Source organism: Onychomys torridus, chromosome 14 (genome assembly GCF_903995425.1).
Source record: "Onychomys torridus chromosome 14, mOncTor1.1, whole genome shotgun sequence".
NCBI lineage: Eukaryota > Metazoa > Chordata > Mammalia > Rodentia > Cricetidae > Onychomys > Onychomys torridus.
This window is the reverse complement of record NC_050456.1, coordinates 79,402,384-79,421,439: the sequence shown is the minus strand read 5'-3', so window position 1 is coordinate 79,421,439 and position 19,056 is coordinate 79,402,384. Positions and strand designations below refer to the sequence as shown.

The following is a 19,056-nucleotide window of genomic DNA, read 5'->3' as shown; positions in this document are numbered from 1 at the left end:
AGCTTACATACAAAGTCAAGTTAGCTTCTAATGAGGTCTACAGATAAAGAAATAAAATACTTCATAGGAAAATTAATTCAATCATACCTGAACTTGGATATTCTGGTCAGACTATGACACTTCAGCTCATAGGGGTTAAAAGGCCCATGGAGAACAACCTGCATATACAAACTGTATGTCACTAACACACAACAGCCACTTAATATACACAGTGTCATCCCAACGCTGGTTCACACTTAGCAGTATGAGGGTCTGGTGGCACAAACCTATCATCTCAGTACTCAGAAACCCGAGGCAGGAGGATTATGAGTTCAAAGCCTCTTGAGCTGCCTGACAAGACAGTCTCAGAGGAATGACGAGAAAAGAAAAAAGTAATTTTGCAACGGGGAAACAGGTTCAGAGGAGAAGCACTTGTCCAGCATGAAGAAAGTTCTGGACGTGATCCCCAGCACCACAAAGAATTAAAAAGAAAAGGGAGGAGGAGGAGGAGGAGGAGAAGGGGAGGAAGATAGAAAGGAAAGAGGAAGAAAAGGAAGAAGAGGAACAGGAAGAAGAAAATAAGAGGAAGAGGAGGAGGAGGAGGAGGAGGAGGGGCTGGGGAAGACCAGGGAAAGAGCAGCGTGACGCCTCAGCAGGTGCAGGAAGACCTGAGCTCGAGTCCAGGACCCACATGGAAGAGAGGACTGAGTCACACAAACAGAAACAATAATAGCAAGGTAGAAAACCAAACAAGGAAGCTCAGGCACAGCGTCAGATGCCTATGACCCAGCACGCAGACCCTGAGGCCAGATGGTCATCAGTGCAAAGTAGCCTGGGACACATTAATGAAGCCCTGTCTCAAAGAGTAAAAAAGCAAGGCTGGGAGATGTCCAGTGGGTAAACATGCCTGTTGCCAAGCCCAAGGACCTAAGTTCAATCTCCATATCCCACATGGTGGAAAGAACCAACTCCCATAAGCTGTCTTTTGAATTCCACAGGTACACCACAGCACATGCATGCCCCAACATGTACATAACACAGAGACCAAAAAAAAAAAATGTAATTAAAAATGAAAATAAAATAAAATACACAGGAAGAAGGAAAACCCATCATGCCTACAGCTGCAATCCTTGGCAAATAATACAGAATGAATAAGCTTTAAGAACGTATTTTAAATAGGTCCTATAAATTAATTACCTTGCAGTTTGGAGTGCCCAGCCGATTGGAAGCAAAGCTCTCCAACAGAATCCGGATGAGATATTTCTCATCATCCTTCATAGGAGAAGACATAGAAGCATCTGGCATAGTTTCCACCGACTTAGCAAAGAAACCCTTGAGGACTTCAGAGCTTTGCTGAATGGAACAAGAAATGTTTATTAAAAGCAAAAATTGGAAGCCGGGTGGTGGTGGTGCACACCTTTTAGCCCAGCACTCGGGAGGCAGAGCCAGGCGGATCTCTCGAGGCCAGCCTGGTCTACAGAGTGAGTTCCAGGAAAGGCACAAAACTGTACAGAGAAACTCTGTCTCAAAAAGCAAAAATTGAAGCAAAAGCATGCATTTCATATAGCTATAATATTATTCTGATTAGAATGCCATGAATATGCAGGTAGATTATTTTTATTTGATTTTTAAAATGAACTTGATAAAAAAAAGACTTTAACTACATTTCTAACATACTAGGACTTTAGAGGAACAACCATTTTTTCAGAAAAGAACTCATACACATTAAAAGCAACTACCTTAATAAAAATGATTTATTTGTGGGCTAGAGAGATGGCTCAGTGGTTAAGAGTACCAGCTATTCTTCCAGAGGACCTTAGTTCAAGTCCCAGCACCCTCATAGCAGCTCACAGCTGTCTGTCACTCCTAGGGGCTCTGTGGACACTAGGTATGTATGAGGTGCAGACACACATGCAGGTGAAACAGTCAGACACATGGAATAATTTTTAATCTTAAAGAATAATTTATTTGTTGAGTACACTGGCTTACAAACAACAGAGGGTCTACTTATGTTTATAGATAAATATCAGAATGTGAGAGAAGGGAAGACTCTTTGTCAAAGATAATTTAGGACACGATTATTACTTTTTTTTTTTTTTTAAAGACATCTCCTATAGCCCAAGATGGCCTCAAACTTAATTATGTAGCTGAAGATGACCTTGAACTTCTGATCCTTCTGTCTCCATCTCTTGAGAGGTGGGATTCAGGGCCTGCTTCATGTGCCCAGTTTAAAGATTCTTACTGTGTGCTCTATTTACAGACCACCCACTTTCCCCTGCTGATTTTCAGAGGCAGTGAAACTCTGTCTCTTATACACACATAACAGTACCCGGCACTAAGTAAGCACACACACACTCTTCTGAATAAACAAATGAATATAAACTAAAGACACTTCCAATCTCAAAAAGTTGAGACAAGGCCTGGAGAGAGGGCTCACAGTTAAACGAGGGTACTTCTCTTGTGCAAGTTCTGAGTTCAGTTCCCAGCACCCTCACAGTTCCACAGCTGCCTGTAACTCCAGCTTCAAGGGGATAGGGAACCCCCTTCTGAACTCTATGAACACCTATAATCACACGCTCAGGCACACACAAATATACATAATTAAAAAATAATAACTGGGCATGCCTGTAACCCAGAACTGAGGCAGCAGAGGCAGGCACTTTTTTTTTTTTTTTTTTTTTGAGGTTCAGGTCAGCCTAACCCTGATCTACATAGTGAGTGCCAGGCCAGCTAGGGCTGTATAATAAGACTCAGTTAGAAATAAATAGATAACCCTATTGGCAGATCATATGATACTATATGTTAGAGATCCTAAAAATTTTACCACAAATTTCTAAAAATGATAAACAAATTCAACAATGTGGCAGAATACAGAAGCAACTTGCACAAATCAACAGTTTCTTTATATACCAATAACAAACACACAGAGACATTGAAATACTTGTATTCACAGCAGCCTCAAAGAAAATAAAACATGTAGGAATAAGCCTAACCAAGGAAGGGAAGAACCTCTGCAATGAAAACTTTCAACCTCTGAAGAAAGAGATAGCGGAAGACACTAGAAAATGGAAAGACGTCCCATGCTCATGGACTAGGAGAATTAACATTGTTAAATCACCATTCTTCCAAAAGCTATTTATAGATTCAGTGCAACTCTAATCAAAATCCCTACAACGTTCTTCACAGAAACAGAAAAGGCTATCCTAAAATTCATACCGAACCACAAAAAAAAAAAAAAAATCCCAAATAGCTAAAGCAACCCTGACTCAAAAGGGCCACTTTGGAGGGATTACCATTCCAGAGTTCCAGACCCACCACAGAGCGACGGTGACAACCGTATGGCGCCGGCAGAGACACAGAGGTCAGACCAATGGGGAAGACATGGTGACCATGAGTGCCTGTGGCTGCAGCACTGATATCTGACGAGGAGGTGAACACACACTGAGAAAAGACAGAACCTTCACCAGACGGTCCAGGGAAACCGAGGCACACATAGAGAAGAATGAGTAGACCTGTGTCTGTCACACTCACAGAAATGTTCAAAGACCCCAATGTGAGGCAACGCTGGAACTCCTGGGAGGAAACAGGCAGAATCCTAAAGACTTTCAAACAGGACTCCACTCACTCAGGAATTAAGGCCAATGACAGACAAGTGAGACTTCCTCAAACCAAAAAGCTTCTTGCACAGCTAAACAATCAACCCATGAGGAGGAAAGCCATGGAGAGGGAGAGAATCTTTTCCAGCTATACAATATACAAAGAACTAAAAAACCAGAGAGTCAGTCTTTAAAAATGGGCTATGGATCCGAAGAGACAGTTCCCAAAAGAAATAAAAACAACTAAGAAATGTCTCAAAATGTTCACTGGCTTCAGTAATCAGGGAAACGCCAATCAAAATGGCTTCGAGCTTCCACCCCAGTCGGAATGGCCAAGATCAATGAAGCACCAGGCAGCAGAGAGCAGAGGGGGTCTGAGGGACCGCATTCATGGCTGTGATGGCAACCTGGTGCAGCCACTTTGGAAACCAGTATGGAGACCGCTCAGAAATCTAAAAATAAATCTACCACAACCTAGCTCTGCCATTCCTTGGCATATGCCAAAGCCCAAGGCACCCTACTCTACCCTCAACTGATAATGGATAATGAAAATGAGACATGTGAGTAATGAGTATTTCCTCAGCTGTAAATAAAAATGAAATCAGGAAAAGTTCATGTAAATGAATACTATATTGAGTGAGGTAACTGACCCAGAGAGACAAATGTCACGTGTTTGCTCTCATCTGTGGTTCCTAGCTCAAAACTTTTGGACTTGGGTATTTCACTTGGAATAACCACAGAAAGCAGGAGAGTTCAAACAGAGGACAGAGATGACATGAAGGGGAGGTGGGGAAAGCAAGGGGCGGCGGCTTTAAACAGGAGGAGGACAGGGAGGTCAACAGAGAAAGAAGGGGGATGGGGAGAAATGACACTAAGGCCAGTGCAGAGGCGTCCACCTTTAACCCCAGGATGCGGGAGAACAGAGGCAGGCAGGTCTGCATAGTTTGAGATCATCAGCCTGATCTACACAGTGAGTTCCAGGACAGATGCATAGTGAGACCCTGTTTGGAGGAAATCAAACAAACACAACATTAAAGATATTTGAAAAAGTCACACAGAACCATATTTTATATTTGCCTAAATTTACATATAATACATGTACACACATGTATATAGTTTAAATGAAGTTATGCTACTTGGAGTGGAAATGCTCCCCTCAAGAGCCACTGGCTAGCTAAGAAAAACCTCAGTACCAGTCATAAGAAACCTCCTTTTGAGTTTTTGGTCAGTGGAATCCAAGAGACTCCCAAAACAATATAGGCTGTTGCTGGTGCCTTTGCTTGCCTCCCAGAAGTTGAAGGTAAGTCCCTACTGCTGAAGACACCATGCACTGCAGACACAGGACTCGGACGAGTTGAGCTGGATCTGACCTAAAGTCTCCTCTCTGAGGACGAGCTTACCCAGGACCAGAAGGTGCTACACCAGCTGCCAAGGGAGCAAAACAACCAACAGTCCTTCCCAGCTGTGACACCTATGAAGCAGGACAGTGACCAGCATGGCAGGAGATCCCTGACAGTGCAGTAGTGGCACTGGCATCTTGGTGGTAACCGGTAATCAGTAGTCAGTGGGACTTAAGGCCTGCTCAACAGGAAGGAACTTAGGCCTGGTACTGGAAACCTATCCAAGTACTTGTGGCTAGTGAGGTCATAGGTCTTAGAGAAGAAACTACTCTTGCCACTGTTGGGAGTGGAGGAAGCCTTGGGTGAATGTATAAAGTGCAGAGGAAGTCCGGAGTGAATGTGTGTTGTTGACATGGGCATGGCCTGAGACCACCGAAAATTGGCAATGCCTTCTTCTGGTCTGAGTCCAAATATTGTAAGAATTAGTGTATACAAATGATTGACCAGTGTATGTAAAACCTGACAACTGCAGCTTCCTCCTCCTGGCACATTTGCAGCCTGAGATCTCTCACCTACAGACCTCCTACCAAGACTCTCGTGTCTTAGCTGCTCCCCAAGGTGCTGTACTTACAAACGGGCTGTGGTAGGTGGTACCACGCCACCACCCAGCACACGGCCCACTGACTGCAACTTTTCTGTACCTATGTCTGTGTGTCTGTCCTTTGCCATCCCCTCATCAGCCCAGTCAGGTTTCCAGACCCAATTTGCAAGGAACATGGTATGCCACTTTATTAAATCAATGTATACCCTAAATTCATTCTAAATACTTATGCCTACAGGTAATTACAGCTCTCACACCTCATTAACAAAGCACCTTTGCAGTGGACAGAGATCATTCTAGAAAGCCACAACTGGTTAACGCAGAGGAGAACTCATCAGCCCCAGCTAATATGTCTACAACACAGAGCCCACACCTACAGCTCAGGGAGCACTGTGGGGTTGGGGCAGAAAGATCCTAAGAGGCAGAGGACCAAGGAATCTGCGTCACGCTCCCTACTACTAGAAAAGAGAGGGAAGTAACAACCACAAACCCTCAACAACATGGCTGCCTGGGCAGCCGCAGGAGCTGGGCCATGGCCACATCAACAGCCAGGGGAACCTCACAGGGCCCCACCTCTAGACCAAGAGCTACAGGAAATCAATGACTTTTGAGAGGAAAAATTAGTTTTCCCTGAGATTAAGCCCCTAATTGGTTATCTAATACAAAGTGGTCGCCCTAAAACCATGCACATACAAGCAATACTAAATGGACTCAGCAGGCGGTATTGATATGTTTACATGTTCATGTCCATATGCAATAACAACAGAGGAACCGAGGAGGGAGCGAGGGGGAAGAGAGGAATCGTAAGAAGGAGGGAAATGATGTAATTATATTTTAACTTTTGAAAATTTGCAAATAAAAAGCTTTTAAAAAGTTAAAAGAAAATTTGAAATGCTTAATATACACAAGATGTTTATTGGTTACTTGCATTATGGAAATAACTTTTAGAATTAACTTAAAAGATAAAACTCAAATGTAGAATGTTTTCAAATTAATTTTCACTTCTAAAAGAAAATAATTGATTAGGAAGCTGCCCAAAATAGCATGCATCCACCATGATGAAATGAAGATGACCATTGTTTAGATCAGTGGTTCTCATCCTGTGGGTCTCGACCCCTTTGGGGTCACATATCAGATATTTATAGTATGATACATAACAGTAGCAAAATTATAGTTATGAAGTAACAATGAAAGTAATTTTATGGTTGGGGTCACCACATGACAAACTATATTAAGGTTGGGGATTTAGCTCAGTGGTGGAGCACTTGTCTGGCAAGCGCAAGGCCCTGGGTTCAATCCTCAGCTCCAAAAAAACAAAAAGGACAAACTATATTAAAGGGTCACAGAATTAGGAAGGCTGAGAACCACTGGTTTAGATGGTTCCAAAGCCAAAGAGTGAACAACTCCATCCACCACCTACCCTGTTCCTCCACACTAGCAGAGAGGAGGAAAAGCCGCCCCCCCCCCCGCCCCGCCCCGCCCCTGCCCCCCCCCCGCCCCCCCGCCCCGCCCCTGCCCAGCCTCCCCAGCACACACTGGTGCTTCCACAGAGAAGGTTCATACTTTGGACTCATAGGACTCCTCAGCGAGCTCGGCGTGGCCCTCACTGATGAGAACGTCTCTGATGTTGACGGCATCCTGGGCACCCGAGTACCGGTACACGTCCACGTGCAGGACGCTGTGTACAACTGAGAACACCTTCACCAGGAGCGGACAGCCACTGACCAGGGAGGCGAAGCGCCCGTTGGCCCCGCCGCTCCAGTGCTCTCCACAGATAAGAGACTTTGCTGATGGTCGCATTTTGCAGATTTTGAATTCCAAAGCCTATGGGACAGAGAGAAAAGCACACTCAAACAGTTTCATAAATGGACAAAACACTAATACTAAATTCTACTGAAATGTGACTTTGTTAATCAGCATTCCAAGAAAAGTAAGTCCTGAAAACCATGAGTAGTGAGGGTTTCCAGCTAAATAAACATGGCTTCACTTTATTTTTTTTAAAGATTTTATTTATTAATTATGTATATAGTGTTCTGCCTGCATGTGTCCTTGCAGGCCAGAAGAGGGCACCAGATCTCATTACAAGTGGTTTGAGACACCATGTGGGTGCTGGGAATTGAACTCAGGACCTCTGGAAGAGCAGTCAGTGCTCTTAACCACTGAGCCATCTCTCCAGCCCCCACTTTTTTACTTTTTAATTAATCAGTTTAATTATTTATTTTGGAGAGAGTCTCACTATGGCTGACTTGGAACTCACTCTGTAGACCAGGCTGTCCTGAACTGGAAGAGACCCACTTGCCTCTGCCACTCCCGTGTTGGGACTAGAGGCACGTGTCCGCACACAGGCTGGCTTCCTTTTTACCCATGGCATTGGTTTAACATACACGTGAGTGTGTTCTTGCTGGGGAAAGAGCACGCAGGACTAGTCCCCAACCACTGCGGGAGACACCGGGTGTGTGTGTGTGTGTGTGTGTGTGTGTGTGTGTGTGTGTGTGTGGTCTGAGTAAGAATGGCCCCACAGGCTCGCACACCTGAGTGCTTAGTCACCGGGGTGTGGGGCTTTTTGAAAGGATTAGAAAGATTTCTAATCATGTGTGGCCTTGCTGGAGGAAGCGTGGTTTCAAAAGCCCACATCAGGTCTCTCTCTTAGCTACTACTCCAGCACCACGGCCTGCTTGCCACCAGGCTCTCTTCCATGATGATAATGGACTGAGCCTCCGAAACTGTGAGCAAGGCCCCCAATTAAGTGCTGTCCTTTATGAGTGGCCTTGGCCTTGGTCTCACAGCAACAGAACCGTAACTAAGATGACACCACTGAATTAAAGGTTTCCCTTGATCCAAGTCAGAGCCTCCATACATTCTAACTTCCTCCAGGACTAATAATGGCAGCAATACTATGACGATGTAATTTTAACAGTAGACACACACTTGGCTGGTGTAGCCCAGTCCTACTCTGTTATGGACTTCCAGCCAGTTTCCTTCTGGTACCCAACACTCATTCCACAGAATCTTCTCTGCCTTACCTGAAATGGAAGCTCCAGAAACTGACAGGGGATCTCCCTCAGCAGACCTAGGTCTACATGAGACCTATTCCCATAGTCTACAAAGAACACCTACAAGATAGAGAGAACAAATACTGACTCTAAAGAGGATCTCAGCAGCTTCTCCTTCGACAGTGGGAGTGCAGTGGCCTTCTCTGAGTCTGCAACTATACAGACAGAGGAGATGCTTTACATGCCTCTTCTAACAGTAATCACTCTGCATTTCTTCATTTGACTGATTGATTGATTGATTGATGGTTTTTTGAGAGAGGGTATCCCTATGTATGTAACCTTGGCTGTTATAGAACATACTATATAGATCAGGCTGGCCTTGAATTTGCAGAGCCTGCTTCCACCTCCCCAGTGCTGGGATTAAAGGTGTGAGCCACCACATCCAGCTGTTAGTCACTTCATGCTTCTTCATTCCTACCTTTAACAACGCAAGATTTTCTACTTTGTATATGTATGTGTGCCACACACATGCAATGCCCAGGAAGGTTAGAAGAGGGTCCCCAGGATCCCCAGGATCCCCAGGTCTGGAGTTACAGATGTTTGTTAGCCTCCATGTGGGTGCTGGAAATCAAACCTACGTCCCCTGGAAGAACAATCAGTGCTCTTAACCACTGAGCCATCACTCCAGGCCCAAGATTTTCTATAAATTTCTAGGCTTATTTCCTTTCTTTCTCAGTGATCTGTTAATAGAAAAACATACCTCAGCAGAATTTCCAGAAACATAAAGGATTTGAGCTCTAAAGTAGCTCTCCTTGTTGTAGTCAGTAAAAGGGGCCAGGCAAACCAAGTCTGGATGTGGGTGGACAGGCAGAGGGACCAGTTCTAGCCGGTTTATCTCAGCAGTCAGTTTCTTCAGAAGCTCTGCATTCCTTTCGTCAATCCTGTACCCCCAGAAGTGCCCGACTTCCACCACCTGGAAGGGAAGAGCAGGCACAGAATAAAGACTACAAATGGGTCCACAGAGCCCTTTGAACAGGCTTCTTTCTGTGCCCATGTGTGCTTTCTTCCACTGATTTTAAGATAGGGTCTCAGTGTGTAGCTCTGGCTTGCTTAGCATTCTTTATGAAGACCAAGCTAGCCTCACATTCACCGCAACCTCCTCTGCCTACTAAGTACTGGGATTAATGGTGTGTGCCACCACAGCCGGCTATTTTAGCAATTCAAATACCTTGACATTCTAAAAATTAATTTTGATTCAAGAATAAATTCTTGCTTTCCATTTTGTCCACATTATAATTTCACAAGCACAGTCATTCACACTTAGCCACAGTCACCAGATGAGTTAGTCAGCGCACAGGGGCACACATATGAACCTGCTTCAAGACCAGTTTCTACTGGAGGCAGGAAGGGACTCGGTGGCACTCTCACCTCAGTGACATCAACTGTCAGGAGGAGATCTGCAACTGTCCGGGGCCTGGCCAAGGTGTTGAATGAGACTTGCATGGGATCTACAGTCTGCTTCTGGAAGTCCACATTCACCCTAAGTAACGTTAAGTTTGAAAAAAGAAAATAAAAATTAAGTCTGAAAAAACACTTACATATGTGAATTTCCTCTTGACCTACTCTAACACTTCCAGAGCTATAGTCTGGTTCTTCAGCCCCCTAAGAACCTACGCCTATGGTGTACTGACCTATGGTAATAAGAGTCTTTGAGAGGTAGGGTCCAGGCCCCAGTTAATGAGACCAGCCAAGCATGGACTAAAACCTCTGAAGCAATGAGCCAAAATGACTTTTCCTCTTGCAAGCTGATCATCTCAGGTATTTGTCACAGAATGGAAAACTGATATAACCAGAAATATTAGTTTGATCTCACTTCAAAGGGGAATTTTTGGTGGCTTCCTGGGCTGTCCTGGAAGCAGTGCATACCCTAATATTACCCACTCCCCTCCAAGGATACGTTCTCAAAGACAAAATATCTACTTTCAAGAATATAAACTCTGGGGCTGGAGAGATGGCTCAGAGGTTAAGAGAACTGGCTGCTCTTCCAAAGGTCCTGAGTTCAGTTCCCAGCAACCACATGGTGGCTCACAACCACATGGTGGCTCACAACCATTTAGAATGAGATCTGGTGCCCTCTTCTGGCAGGCAGGCATACATACAGGCAGAACATTATATACATAATAAATAAATAAATAAATCTTTTTTTAAAAAAAAGGAATATAAACTCTGAATCTAGAGCCTGCAATCATTTCTACTTTTTCATTTCAGAAAACTAACTAGAAAATGAAGAAGCCAGGATATAACTCAGTTAGTAGAGTGCTTGCCTGGGTGTGATCCCCAATACAGCATAAAACTGAGTGTGCATGCTGTGATCCCAGAATGCACAAGATGGAAGAAGAGGCTGGAGGGATGGCTCAGTGGTTAAGAGCAGCACTGTTCTTCCAAGGGATTGCAGCTCACTTGCCAGCACCCATGTCCGGCCGCTCACCACTGCCTAGAGCTCCAGCTCCAGGAGGAAACAGGCCTCCAGACTTCACAGGCACCCACACATAGACACAAATATTCATAATGAAAAATAATAGGGGGCCAGGCAGGGGTGGTGTATGCATTTAATCTGAGCACTTAGGAGGCAGAGGCAGTCAGATTCCTAAGTTCAAGACCAGCCTGGTCTACAGAGTGAGTTCCAGGACAGCCAGGGATATACTGAGAAACCTTGCCTTGAAAACAAAACAGACAAAAGGCATATGTTTTTTTTTTTTAAGTTGGAAGCAGGAAGAGCAGTAGTTCAGGGTCATCCTAACTACAGAAGTTTGAGGCCAGCCTAGGCTCCATGAGACCTTGACTTCAAAAGAGCCCACACTCAGCTCAATATTATGCTAATATAAAATACATGATTATCTAACAAGCTCTAGAAATATCATTCACCTCTTAAAGCAGGAAGACAGTAAATGCTATAGGATAAGAGAAACCAATTTAATAAATATAAAACTTTCCTCTTGATACTTTTATCCTAAAGTAAAGGGAAAGAATGGTAGGAGAGAACTGATCCTTATTTTGATAAGGAGGTTGGCAATCATCTAGCCTCAGGTACAAGTGTCTGCAGTCTGATTTTGACAAGGATAGACAGGTATCTTTGAAGACTAAACCTACCCTTCTCCCCAGTGATCAGAAACAAACCCCCTGAAGCCCTGGTTGGCCGGCCCCGCCAATGGGTGGGCTTCTACTTCACTGAGTGATCTTGTCTCCAACAGTCAGAAAGACAGCAGCCTGCCACCCTGTCCTACACACACACACTAACATAACCACACACTGGGTGGGCCTAGAGCAGATAGATGAAGACACCAACTCTCCTTTACCAACTGCTCATATGCATTCACACTCCTTCCTTCTGGAATTACAAAGATGACACACACAAAGAGATAAATTAGACTTTGAAAAAGCAATAAACAGATCTGGGCATGGGGTCTCTGTGAGTTTGAGGCCAGCCTGGACTACATAAAAAGTTCCAGGCCAGCCAAGGCTACATTGCAGGAACACACTTGGGAAACGGGTACCGTGGAATCTTCTGGAAATACCTTGTGTTCCTGAGCTTTGACACCGACCCGCCTTGCACTTTCCCTTCGACCTCCTCTGCGGCGTGGACGCTGAGCTCAAGGGGCACTTTTAACTGGGACATCTTGACAGCCAAGTTCACCGCAGGCAGGGTTTTAAATCTCTCTGTCGGATTCCGTGAAAACTCCACAAAGGCTCTGCTCCAGAAATATGAATTAAAACACAAATTTATCAGACATCTAGTAAATAAGAATCATATACTAATTTCTCCCGAGGTTAGGCAGAAATTCTCACTGAATACTGCCTAATAACTCTTCATTTTAATTAGTCAATAAAAATATTAGTTGGTTAAAAGATATGTGCTGAGGGAAATAAGTCATGGTGACAAGTCACCAAAGCCAGGCCTATCCTTGTACCACACAACGCAGAAAAAACATACACGCAAGTTCTAGCCATAGATCTTAGTTTCCACAACTCCAGCACAAGGCCAGTCTCCTTTTCTAAGGCTGAGACATGGATGCAGAATACCATACAAGTGTACAGCCCAATAAGTTTGGCAGGCCCATGTTAAATAAGTACTAGGTTAGTTAGTAAGCAGTGTCGACACAACATCCCACCCCTTCCCACTCACTCCCCAGGTGCCACCTGTGCCTGCACATCACAGCTTCTGCAAAGAGCAGGCTGCGCCATGAGGGGGGGAAGCACAGCCATCATTCTTTGATTACTGTTTTATGTCTCTAACTGGTCCTGGCATAACCGAACAAAACAGTTGCTTTCCCCTGAAATGCTGGTATAACATTTCTATTGTGACTGAAAAGCCAAAAATATGAGGAACGCACAAGACTCTGGGGTCAGTCATCAGCTCTCAGAAAAGAAAAAAACAAACAACTTTTTTTTTCTGTCAATTTAAAACTGTAATCTTATGCACATAAGCATTCCTTTTGGAAACAGAAGCTCTGGGTGATTCTTTGAAGGAACCATTTGTCCCTGGCCTGCTAATAAAACAGGGCCAAGTTCACCGTGTTTCTGCTCTCTACGCCTCCCAAAGCCATTCCTGACAGGCAAGTATGAGTTGAAGAAGCACACAGACAAACTCTGCCCTCTCAGGCTTCCCCCATGGCCACAAAGAACTAGATTAGCGATTGCCACGAAAATCTGGGGATGGGCACTAAAGAGAAGACCCCTGTAGAGAAGCAGGACACAAGTGCTCCGTGCCACACAGTGTTAAAGTAGCCTCCCTACTACAGCACGGTTCCTTTAAGACATACAGCTGGAAAGAACGGCAACACCCCTGACAACATGATAAACTCAAGTTTCATTGGAGAGCTAGGCCAGCAACCTCCTAGAAAGACCCACTCAACACACATCCCGCCCTAAGAGACCTCACACACATGTACAATGAAGTGATTCTGTGGTGATTGCAGCTGACGACGAAAGTCCACTACTTACTTAGCACCATCAAATACAATGGATTTGACTTGACCACACTGTCTAAAGAGAGACTGCAGTTGTTTGTAGTAAAGAAATCCATAGGGAGGAATGTGTTTTAGCTGTAAGACAGAACACAGTACACGTCAGAGCCATTAATGAGGGCTTACTGAACAGTCCTAACACCCAAGGGCAGAAGCATTACTGGTTGTTCTCATTTGCAAGCTCGGCCTGTATAAATGCACGACAGACTTGGTCCCTAACAACTGCATGACTTTAAATCATAACTAAGTTTTAACCAAAAATACATAAAGGCTAGTATTCCTCTTGTTGAAACAGTTCAAAAGTCATGTGCAGTCAAAGGTTTTGTTTGTTTGTTTGTTTGCTTTCATGTTGCTACTTTAAAATAATCACACTAACTACAGCTTCCTCAAACATCACACTCCTGACAGAGGGTGACAGGAAAGTAATGAAGGAAGACGGGCTGCTCATCACCAGGGGTTGTTCCCTCCTCGGGACAGTAGAGCCAGGCTCCTCTTAACCAGTAGTCTCAACTCCATCTGCCTCAAAGCACTGCCAGTACTCTTTGCCCACTACAAGCATCATGATCACCCATGTTCTAAGCTCTGGTTCCAATGAGGTGTACACTGACAGTCCCTGATGAGCCAAAGTCTCTACCAGCTGCAGGCAGAACAGGAAGTAAGAGCCTGGGACTAAGTCCAAATTCAAGTCCCAAGGAATTGCTACATTACAATGTTGGGATGATGGCAAAGCCTTCATTTTAAAGGGTTAATGTGAAGCTCAGAGAAGAATAAATTGTAAAAGCACTTGGCTTCTCATAGAAATGCTAAAGCAAAACTAGCTATGATTTAGTTTATATGACACATGGCCAGTCATGTGTCAGGGGACTAGACTGGCTGGCACTGGCAGTGTGTCTGAAGTAGGGTCCTGTGGGGCCTTTCCACTGCACACAGCTAAGGGCAGACCCAGCAGAATGACTTCCAAAGAGCTAATCAAAGAGCTTTCTCCAGAGAGAAGCTACAAAAAGCATGCTGTCCAAGCTGACAGTCCTCAGAGCTACGAAAGCTAATGGCAGCCTTTTAAGTGGAAGTCCTTCCCCAGGCATAAACTGCCTTTGTATCCTTCTCACTTGTGCTCTTCCAAGATCTGAACTTGGAATGTTCCAGAATCTGTGGCTCTGTCCTTGTCAATCTTTAGCATCTCCACAGTTTCAAAAGTAGTATAACAGTACCCAGAACTAAAGTGAGCAACGACCGAACACTTACTATAAGCTGGGAGCTAACTTTACCAAGTGCCTATCATTGCCCTAAATCAACCAAGGGGTCTAATGAAAGCCCAGTTCTAAAGAATGTAGTTCTGGTGGTCACATGCTACTGCTGTGTCAACAAATGATCCTTAATAAACCCAGCGGTCAGTGCCCATGGCTCATCATCAGATCCCCCCAGCTCTGTCTCCCAGCACTTCATGCTGCTTACATGCTATCCCTGGGTCATACCCACTAGTACAGACTTCAAGGGGCCTCAGAGCTGAACTTAACATTCTCTAAGTAGTTCTGTTGGGCATCAGGGCAGGGGTCACTGCTATTATAAAGTCACAACAGTAAGCTGACAACCAATAACATTTTACTTTGTGTACAGCTGTTGTTAACTAATGAAGTGCTCTTAAGGGCCTCAAATCATTGAAACAGCACATGATCAAATCAGTATCCACCCTAAATATATAATTTATCAAGGCCTCTGTAAAACGGAGTCTATGAAATAAGAAGAGCTGGTAAGGAAGTAGAGGTCTCTGAGGGGCTGGCTAAGGCCAGCACTCACACAGCATTTAAACAGACCACTTGAAAGCCTACATTCTTGGGACGGCTTCCCATGTCACCTACCACAACTGTCGTCTTTGGGTCTTTGCCGGCCAATTCCCTCACTGCCATCTCCTCGTCTGGCTGTCCAAAAGTAAAGTAATTTGGATAAAAAGCACCTGCCAGTACAACCTGGAAAAGAAGCATGTGTTCAAGTCTTCTTCCCACCATGTTCTCATCCCACCCTGAACACCGGCACAACCTGTATCACACAGTACACAAAGATGTATCTCTCATACATCCTGTTATTTCTCCATGACAGACGTGCCACCTGGATCATTTCTTCAGAATGGCTGGATTGCTTTTGACAATAAAGCAAATGAGAACTCAACAACAGTACACTAAGCCTTTCTCCACCCTCACTCAACAACAGTTCCAACAAGCCAGACATTCTCCCAGGTGTATAGAATAACTTCAGTTGGAACTCTCCAGCTGGGCGGCAAGCTGGCACCTAATGTCCACATCTAAAAGGCACCCTTGCAGAATCCTTTCTTCAGTAAGAATCTGCCTACGTGAAACACAGCCACAGAGAGTTCTCCCCGGCCATATGGCAATTTCACATCCACAAAGAACTAGTATTCCCATTGTACCTGGTTGCAGGTATCTACCTCAAACCCTTTTTGGATGCCTGTGGTGGTCGGAGTGAGAATGGCCTCCCTAGGCTCATGTGTTTGACTGCTTGGTCCCCAGTTGGTGGAACTGTTTGGGAAGGACTAGGAGATGTGGCCTCTTGGAGGAGGTGTGTCACTGGGGGTGGGCTTTGAGGTTCACAAGGCTCACACCATTCGCGCTGTCTCATACCTTTGGATCAGATGGAAGCTCCCAGCTACTGCTCAGGCACCACACCTGCAGAGGCCTTCCAGCTTCCATGCTCCCATCCATGATGGTCATGGACTCGCCCTCTGAACTGTAAGCCCTCAATAAACTCTGTCTATAAGCTGCCTTAGTCTTGGTGTCTCTTCACAGCAATAGGACAGTAACTAAGGCAATGCAATGCCAACCCTACTCTGAAGGCCTATGGCAGAGCATTGTTCTTGTGCAAGACATGCATCTCTACAAAGTTCATGGAAGGTTCTGCCCCACAGCTAGTTATCTGCTTCATGATCCAGAGTTAAAGGTTATCTTCTCAACATATGAGAGCTCTTCCACACACAGCAGCAGATGTATTCTCTGGGCCTTAGAGCAAAAGGCCCTATCACTGATGCACCGTGATAGGTGCACAAGCTCACTGGAGGAAAGCAGCAGGCTGAGGTCATAACTCCACCAGGAAGAGTGTAAACAAGGAAGCTAAGAATGGCTCCTGGTTCCCAACACGTAGGATTACCATGGCACAAAATCTCAGAGGCACAGCAGGGAGAACACGTACATTCTCAACCACAACCTGAGTAAGATCAACAACAGTGGGGTGGCCATGCCTTTCATCCCAGCACTCGGAAGGCAGAGGCAGGAAGAACTTTATTAAGTCAAGGCCAGCCTGGTCTACATGGTGAGTTCCTGGCCATCCAAGGTTACATAGGAAGACCCTATCTCAGAAAGAAAGAGAGGAGTGGGGAGCCACTAAAAGGAAGCCCCAGCACACCTGCAGGATGAAGCGCTGCTTGTATGGATACTCTTGGTCCAAGACAGGATGGCAAGGCTCCACAAACATGTTGAACTGTGAGATTCTATTCTTCAGCTCTTCATATAGTTCAGCCACCTGAAGTGCACATTGAAATGCGGTGTCTCAAAGCACAGCTGACACTCAGAGTGGTGAAAACAAGTGCACACAACGGGGGTCACATCAGCACGTCCACTGGGTACAGTCACAATGACTGGAATCAAAGCCACAAGGTACCAACAGAGCAGCCAGACAGCAAGACTGTACCCAGAGCCCCAGCTTATATATGTGACTCAATCTACAATCACAAGAACAACCTGTAGCAGGCCTTCTTGGGTCACAAGACCCCAAATCACAACATGGAGATTTGTTATTAATTATGAATGCTTAGCCTTAGCTTGGGCTTGTTTCTAGCTAGCTTTTTTAAAATTTAACTTAAAGTAACCCATTCATCTATTGCTGCCCCAAGGTTTTGTTTACCTCATCTTATGTACTGTCCATCCTGCTTTACTGCCTCCTCGTCTGGCTGTCTGGCCCTCAGCTGGCTGGCTCCCCTTTTCTCTCTGCCTGACAGCCCCACCTATCCCTCCTCTGCCTAGCTATTGTCTATTCAGATTTATATTAGACAAATCAGGCAAGCAAGGTAAAAAGCAACACATCTTTACATAGTTAAATGCAGCATAAATAAATGCAACACATCTTTACATAGTTAAACAAATGTTCTATTCCAAAACAACAACCTTCTATCTTTCAAACTCTTCTTCACCGTCCACCCTGAACATGTTCTGCTTTTGTATTTGGAAATACAGTATGTGCAGACAAGGTGACCCATACCTGTAATCCCAATTTAGGAAGATGAGGCAGGAGGATCTCAAGTGGAAGACCAGCCTTGACTACATAAAGGCCAGTGTGGTTCATACTGTAAGACCTTGTCTCAAAAACTTTTCAAAGAAAGAGAAAAAAGGTATATTACAGAGTTCCCCCTAAATAAAACAAAAATAAATAAGTTAAAATAAAACCTTTCAATCCAGGAATAGTGGTCCATTCCTATAATCTGAGCATCTGGGAGGGAGAGGCAGGATCATCAGGAGCTCAAGGCCATCCTCAACTACATAGTGAGTTTAAGGCCAGCCTGAGCTACATGAGGTTCTCTGTTGTAGGATAATCTTTTTGTACACTGTGAAGATGTGTCTCTGTTTTACCTCATCTACCTAAGGCACCTCCTGATTGGTTTACTAAAGAACTGAATGGCCAGTAGTTAACCAGGAGAGGATAGGCAGGACTTCCAGGAAGAGAGAGGAACTTGGGAGAAGAATCTGAGAGGCAGGGTCTCACCAGTCAGATGCAGAAGCTGGATGTAAAGTACTGAGAAGAGGTAATGAGCCATTTAGATTAATATTAATGGGTTAATTTAAGTTTTAAGAACTAAGTGGGAGCATGCCTAAGCTAGGGCCAAGCTTTTATAATGAATAAAAAGTCTCTGTCATTATTCAGGAGCTGGCAGTACAAAGAAAGTCCAACTACAGTTGTCTCTCGATAGTTTTTCATACAAAATGTCTGTTTCTTTTTTTAAAGATTTATTTATTTATTATGTATACAGAAGAGGGTGCCAGATCTCTTTACAGATGGTTGTGAGCCACCATGTGGGTGCTGGGAATTGAACTCAGGACCTCTGGAAGAACAGCCAGTGCTCTTAACCACTGAGCCATCTCTCCAGCCCCCCAAAATGTCTGTTTTTAAATATATGCATATATATGAAAATATACAACTTTAAATTAAGTCACCACAAAATTATCTCAGTAAAATTTTAAAAGCAAAAATCATTTAATAACGAAGGGAAAATACCACGATAAACTGAAAGGGGACAGTAGGACATATTAACATATTCAGTGTGCGCTGAGTATGTTCAAAACCCTAAGCTGAATCTCCAGCCAGTGTGTGAGTGTGTTTGCACATGTTGGTTCCCAGCACACACATGACAACTTATAACTACATGTTACTCCAGTTCCAGAGGATCCAACTGATGGGTAATGAAAATGTGGTAAATTTACACAGTGGAATATTATTCAATGGAATATTATTCAGCTGCTAAGA

At 44.4% G+C, this 19,056-nt stretch overlaps 1 protein-coding gene across 1 annotated transcript in view; it reads right to left on the bottom strand.

The window, feature by feature from the left end:
- The window catches only part of Tdrd9 (tudor domain containing 9), a 109,087-nt gene that overhangs the window by 20,474 nt on the left and 69,557 nt on the right, over positions 1-19,056 (bottom strand). Inside the window, exons 21-30 of the mRNA XM_036206111.1 lie at positions 16,945-17,061; positions 15,390-15,497; positions 13,511-13,611; positions 12,085-12,258; positions 9,938-10,049; positions 9,270-9,482; positions 8,540-8,629; positions 7,080-7,340; positions 1,177-1,332; positions 88-158 (exon numbers count right to left, since the gene is read on the bottom strand). Coding sequence (XP_036062004.1) covers positions 88-158; positions 1,177-1,332; positions 7,080-7,340; positions 8,540-8,629; positions 9,270-9,482; positions 9,938-10,049; positions 12,085-12,258; positions 13,511-13,611; positions 15,390-15,497; positions 16,945-17,061 — 1,403 coding nt within the window. The remainder of the gene's footprint in view (positions 1-87; positions 159-1,176; positions 1,333-7,079; positions 7,341-8,539; positions 8,630-9,269; positions 9,483-9,937; positions 10,050-12,084; positions 12,259-13,510; positions 13,612-15,389; positions 15,498-16,944; positions 17,062-19,056) is intronic.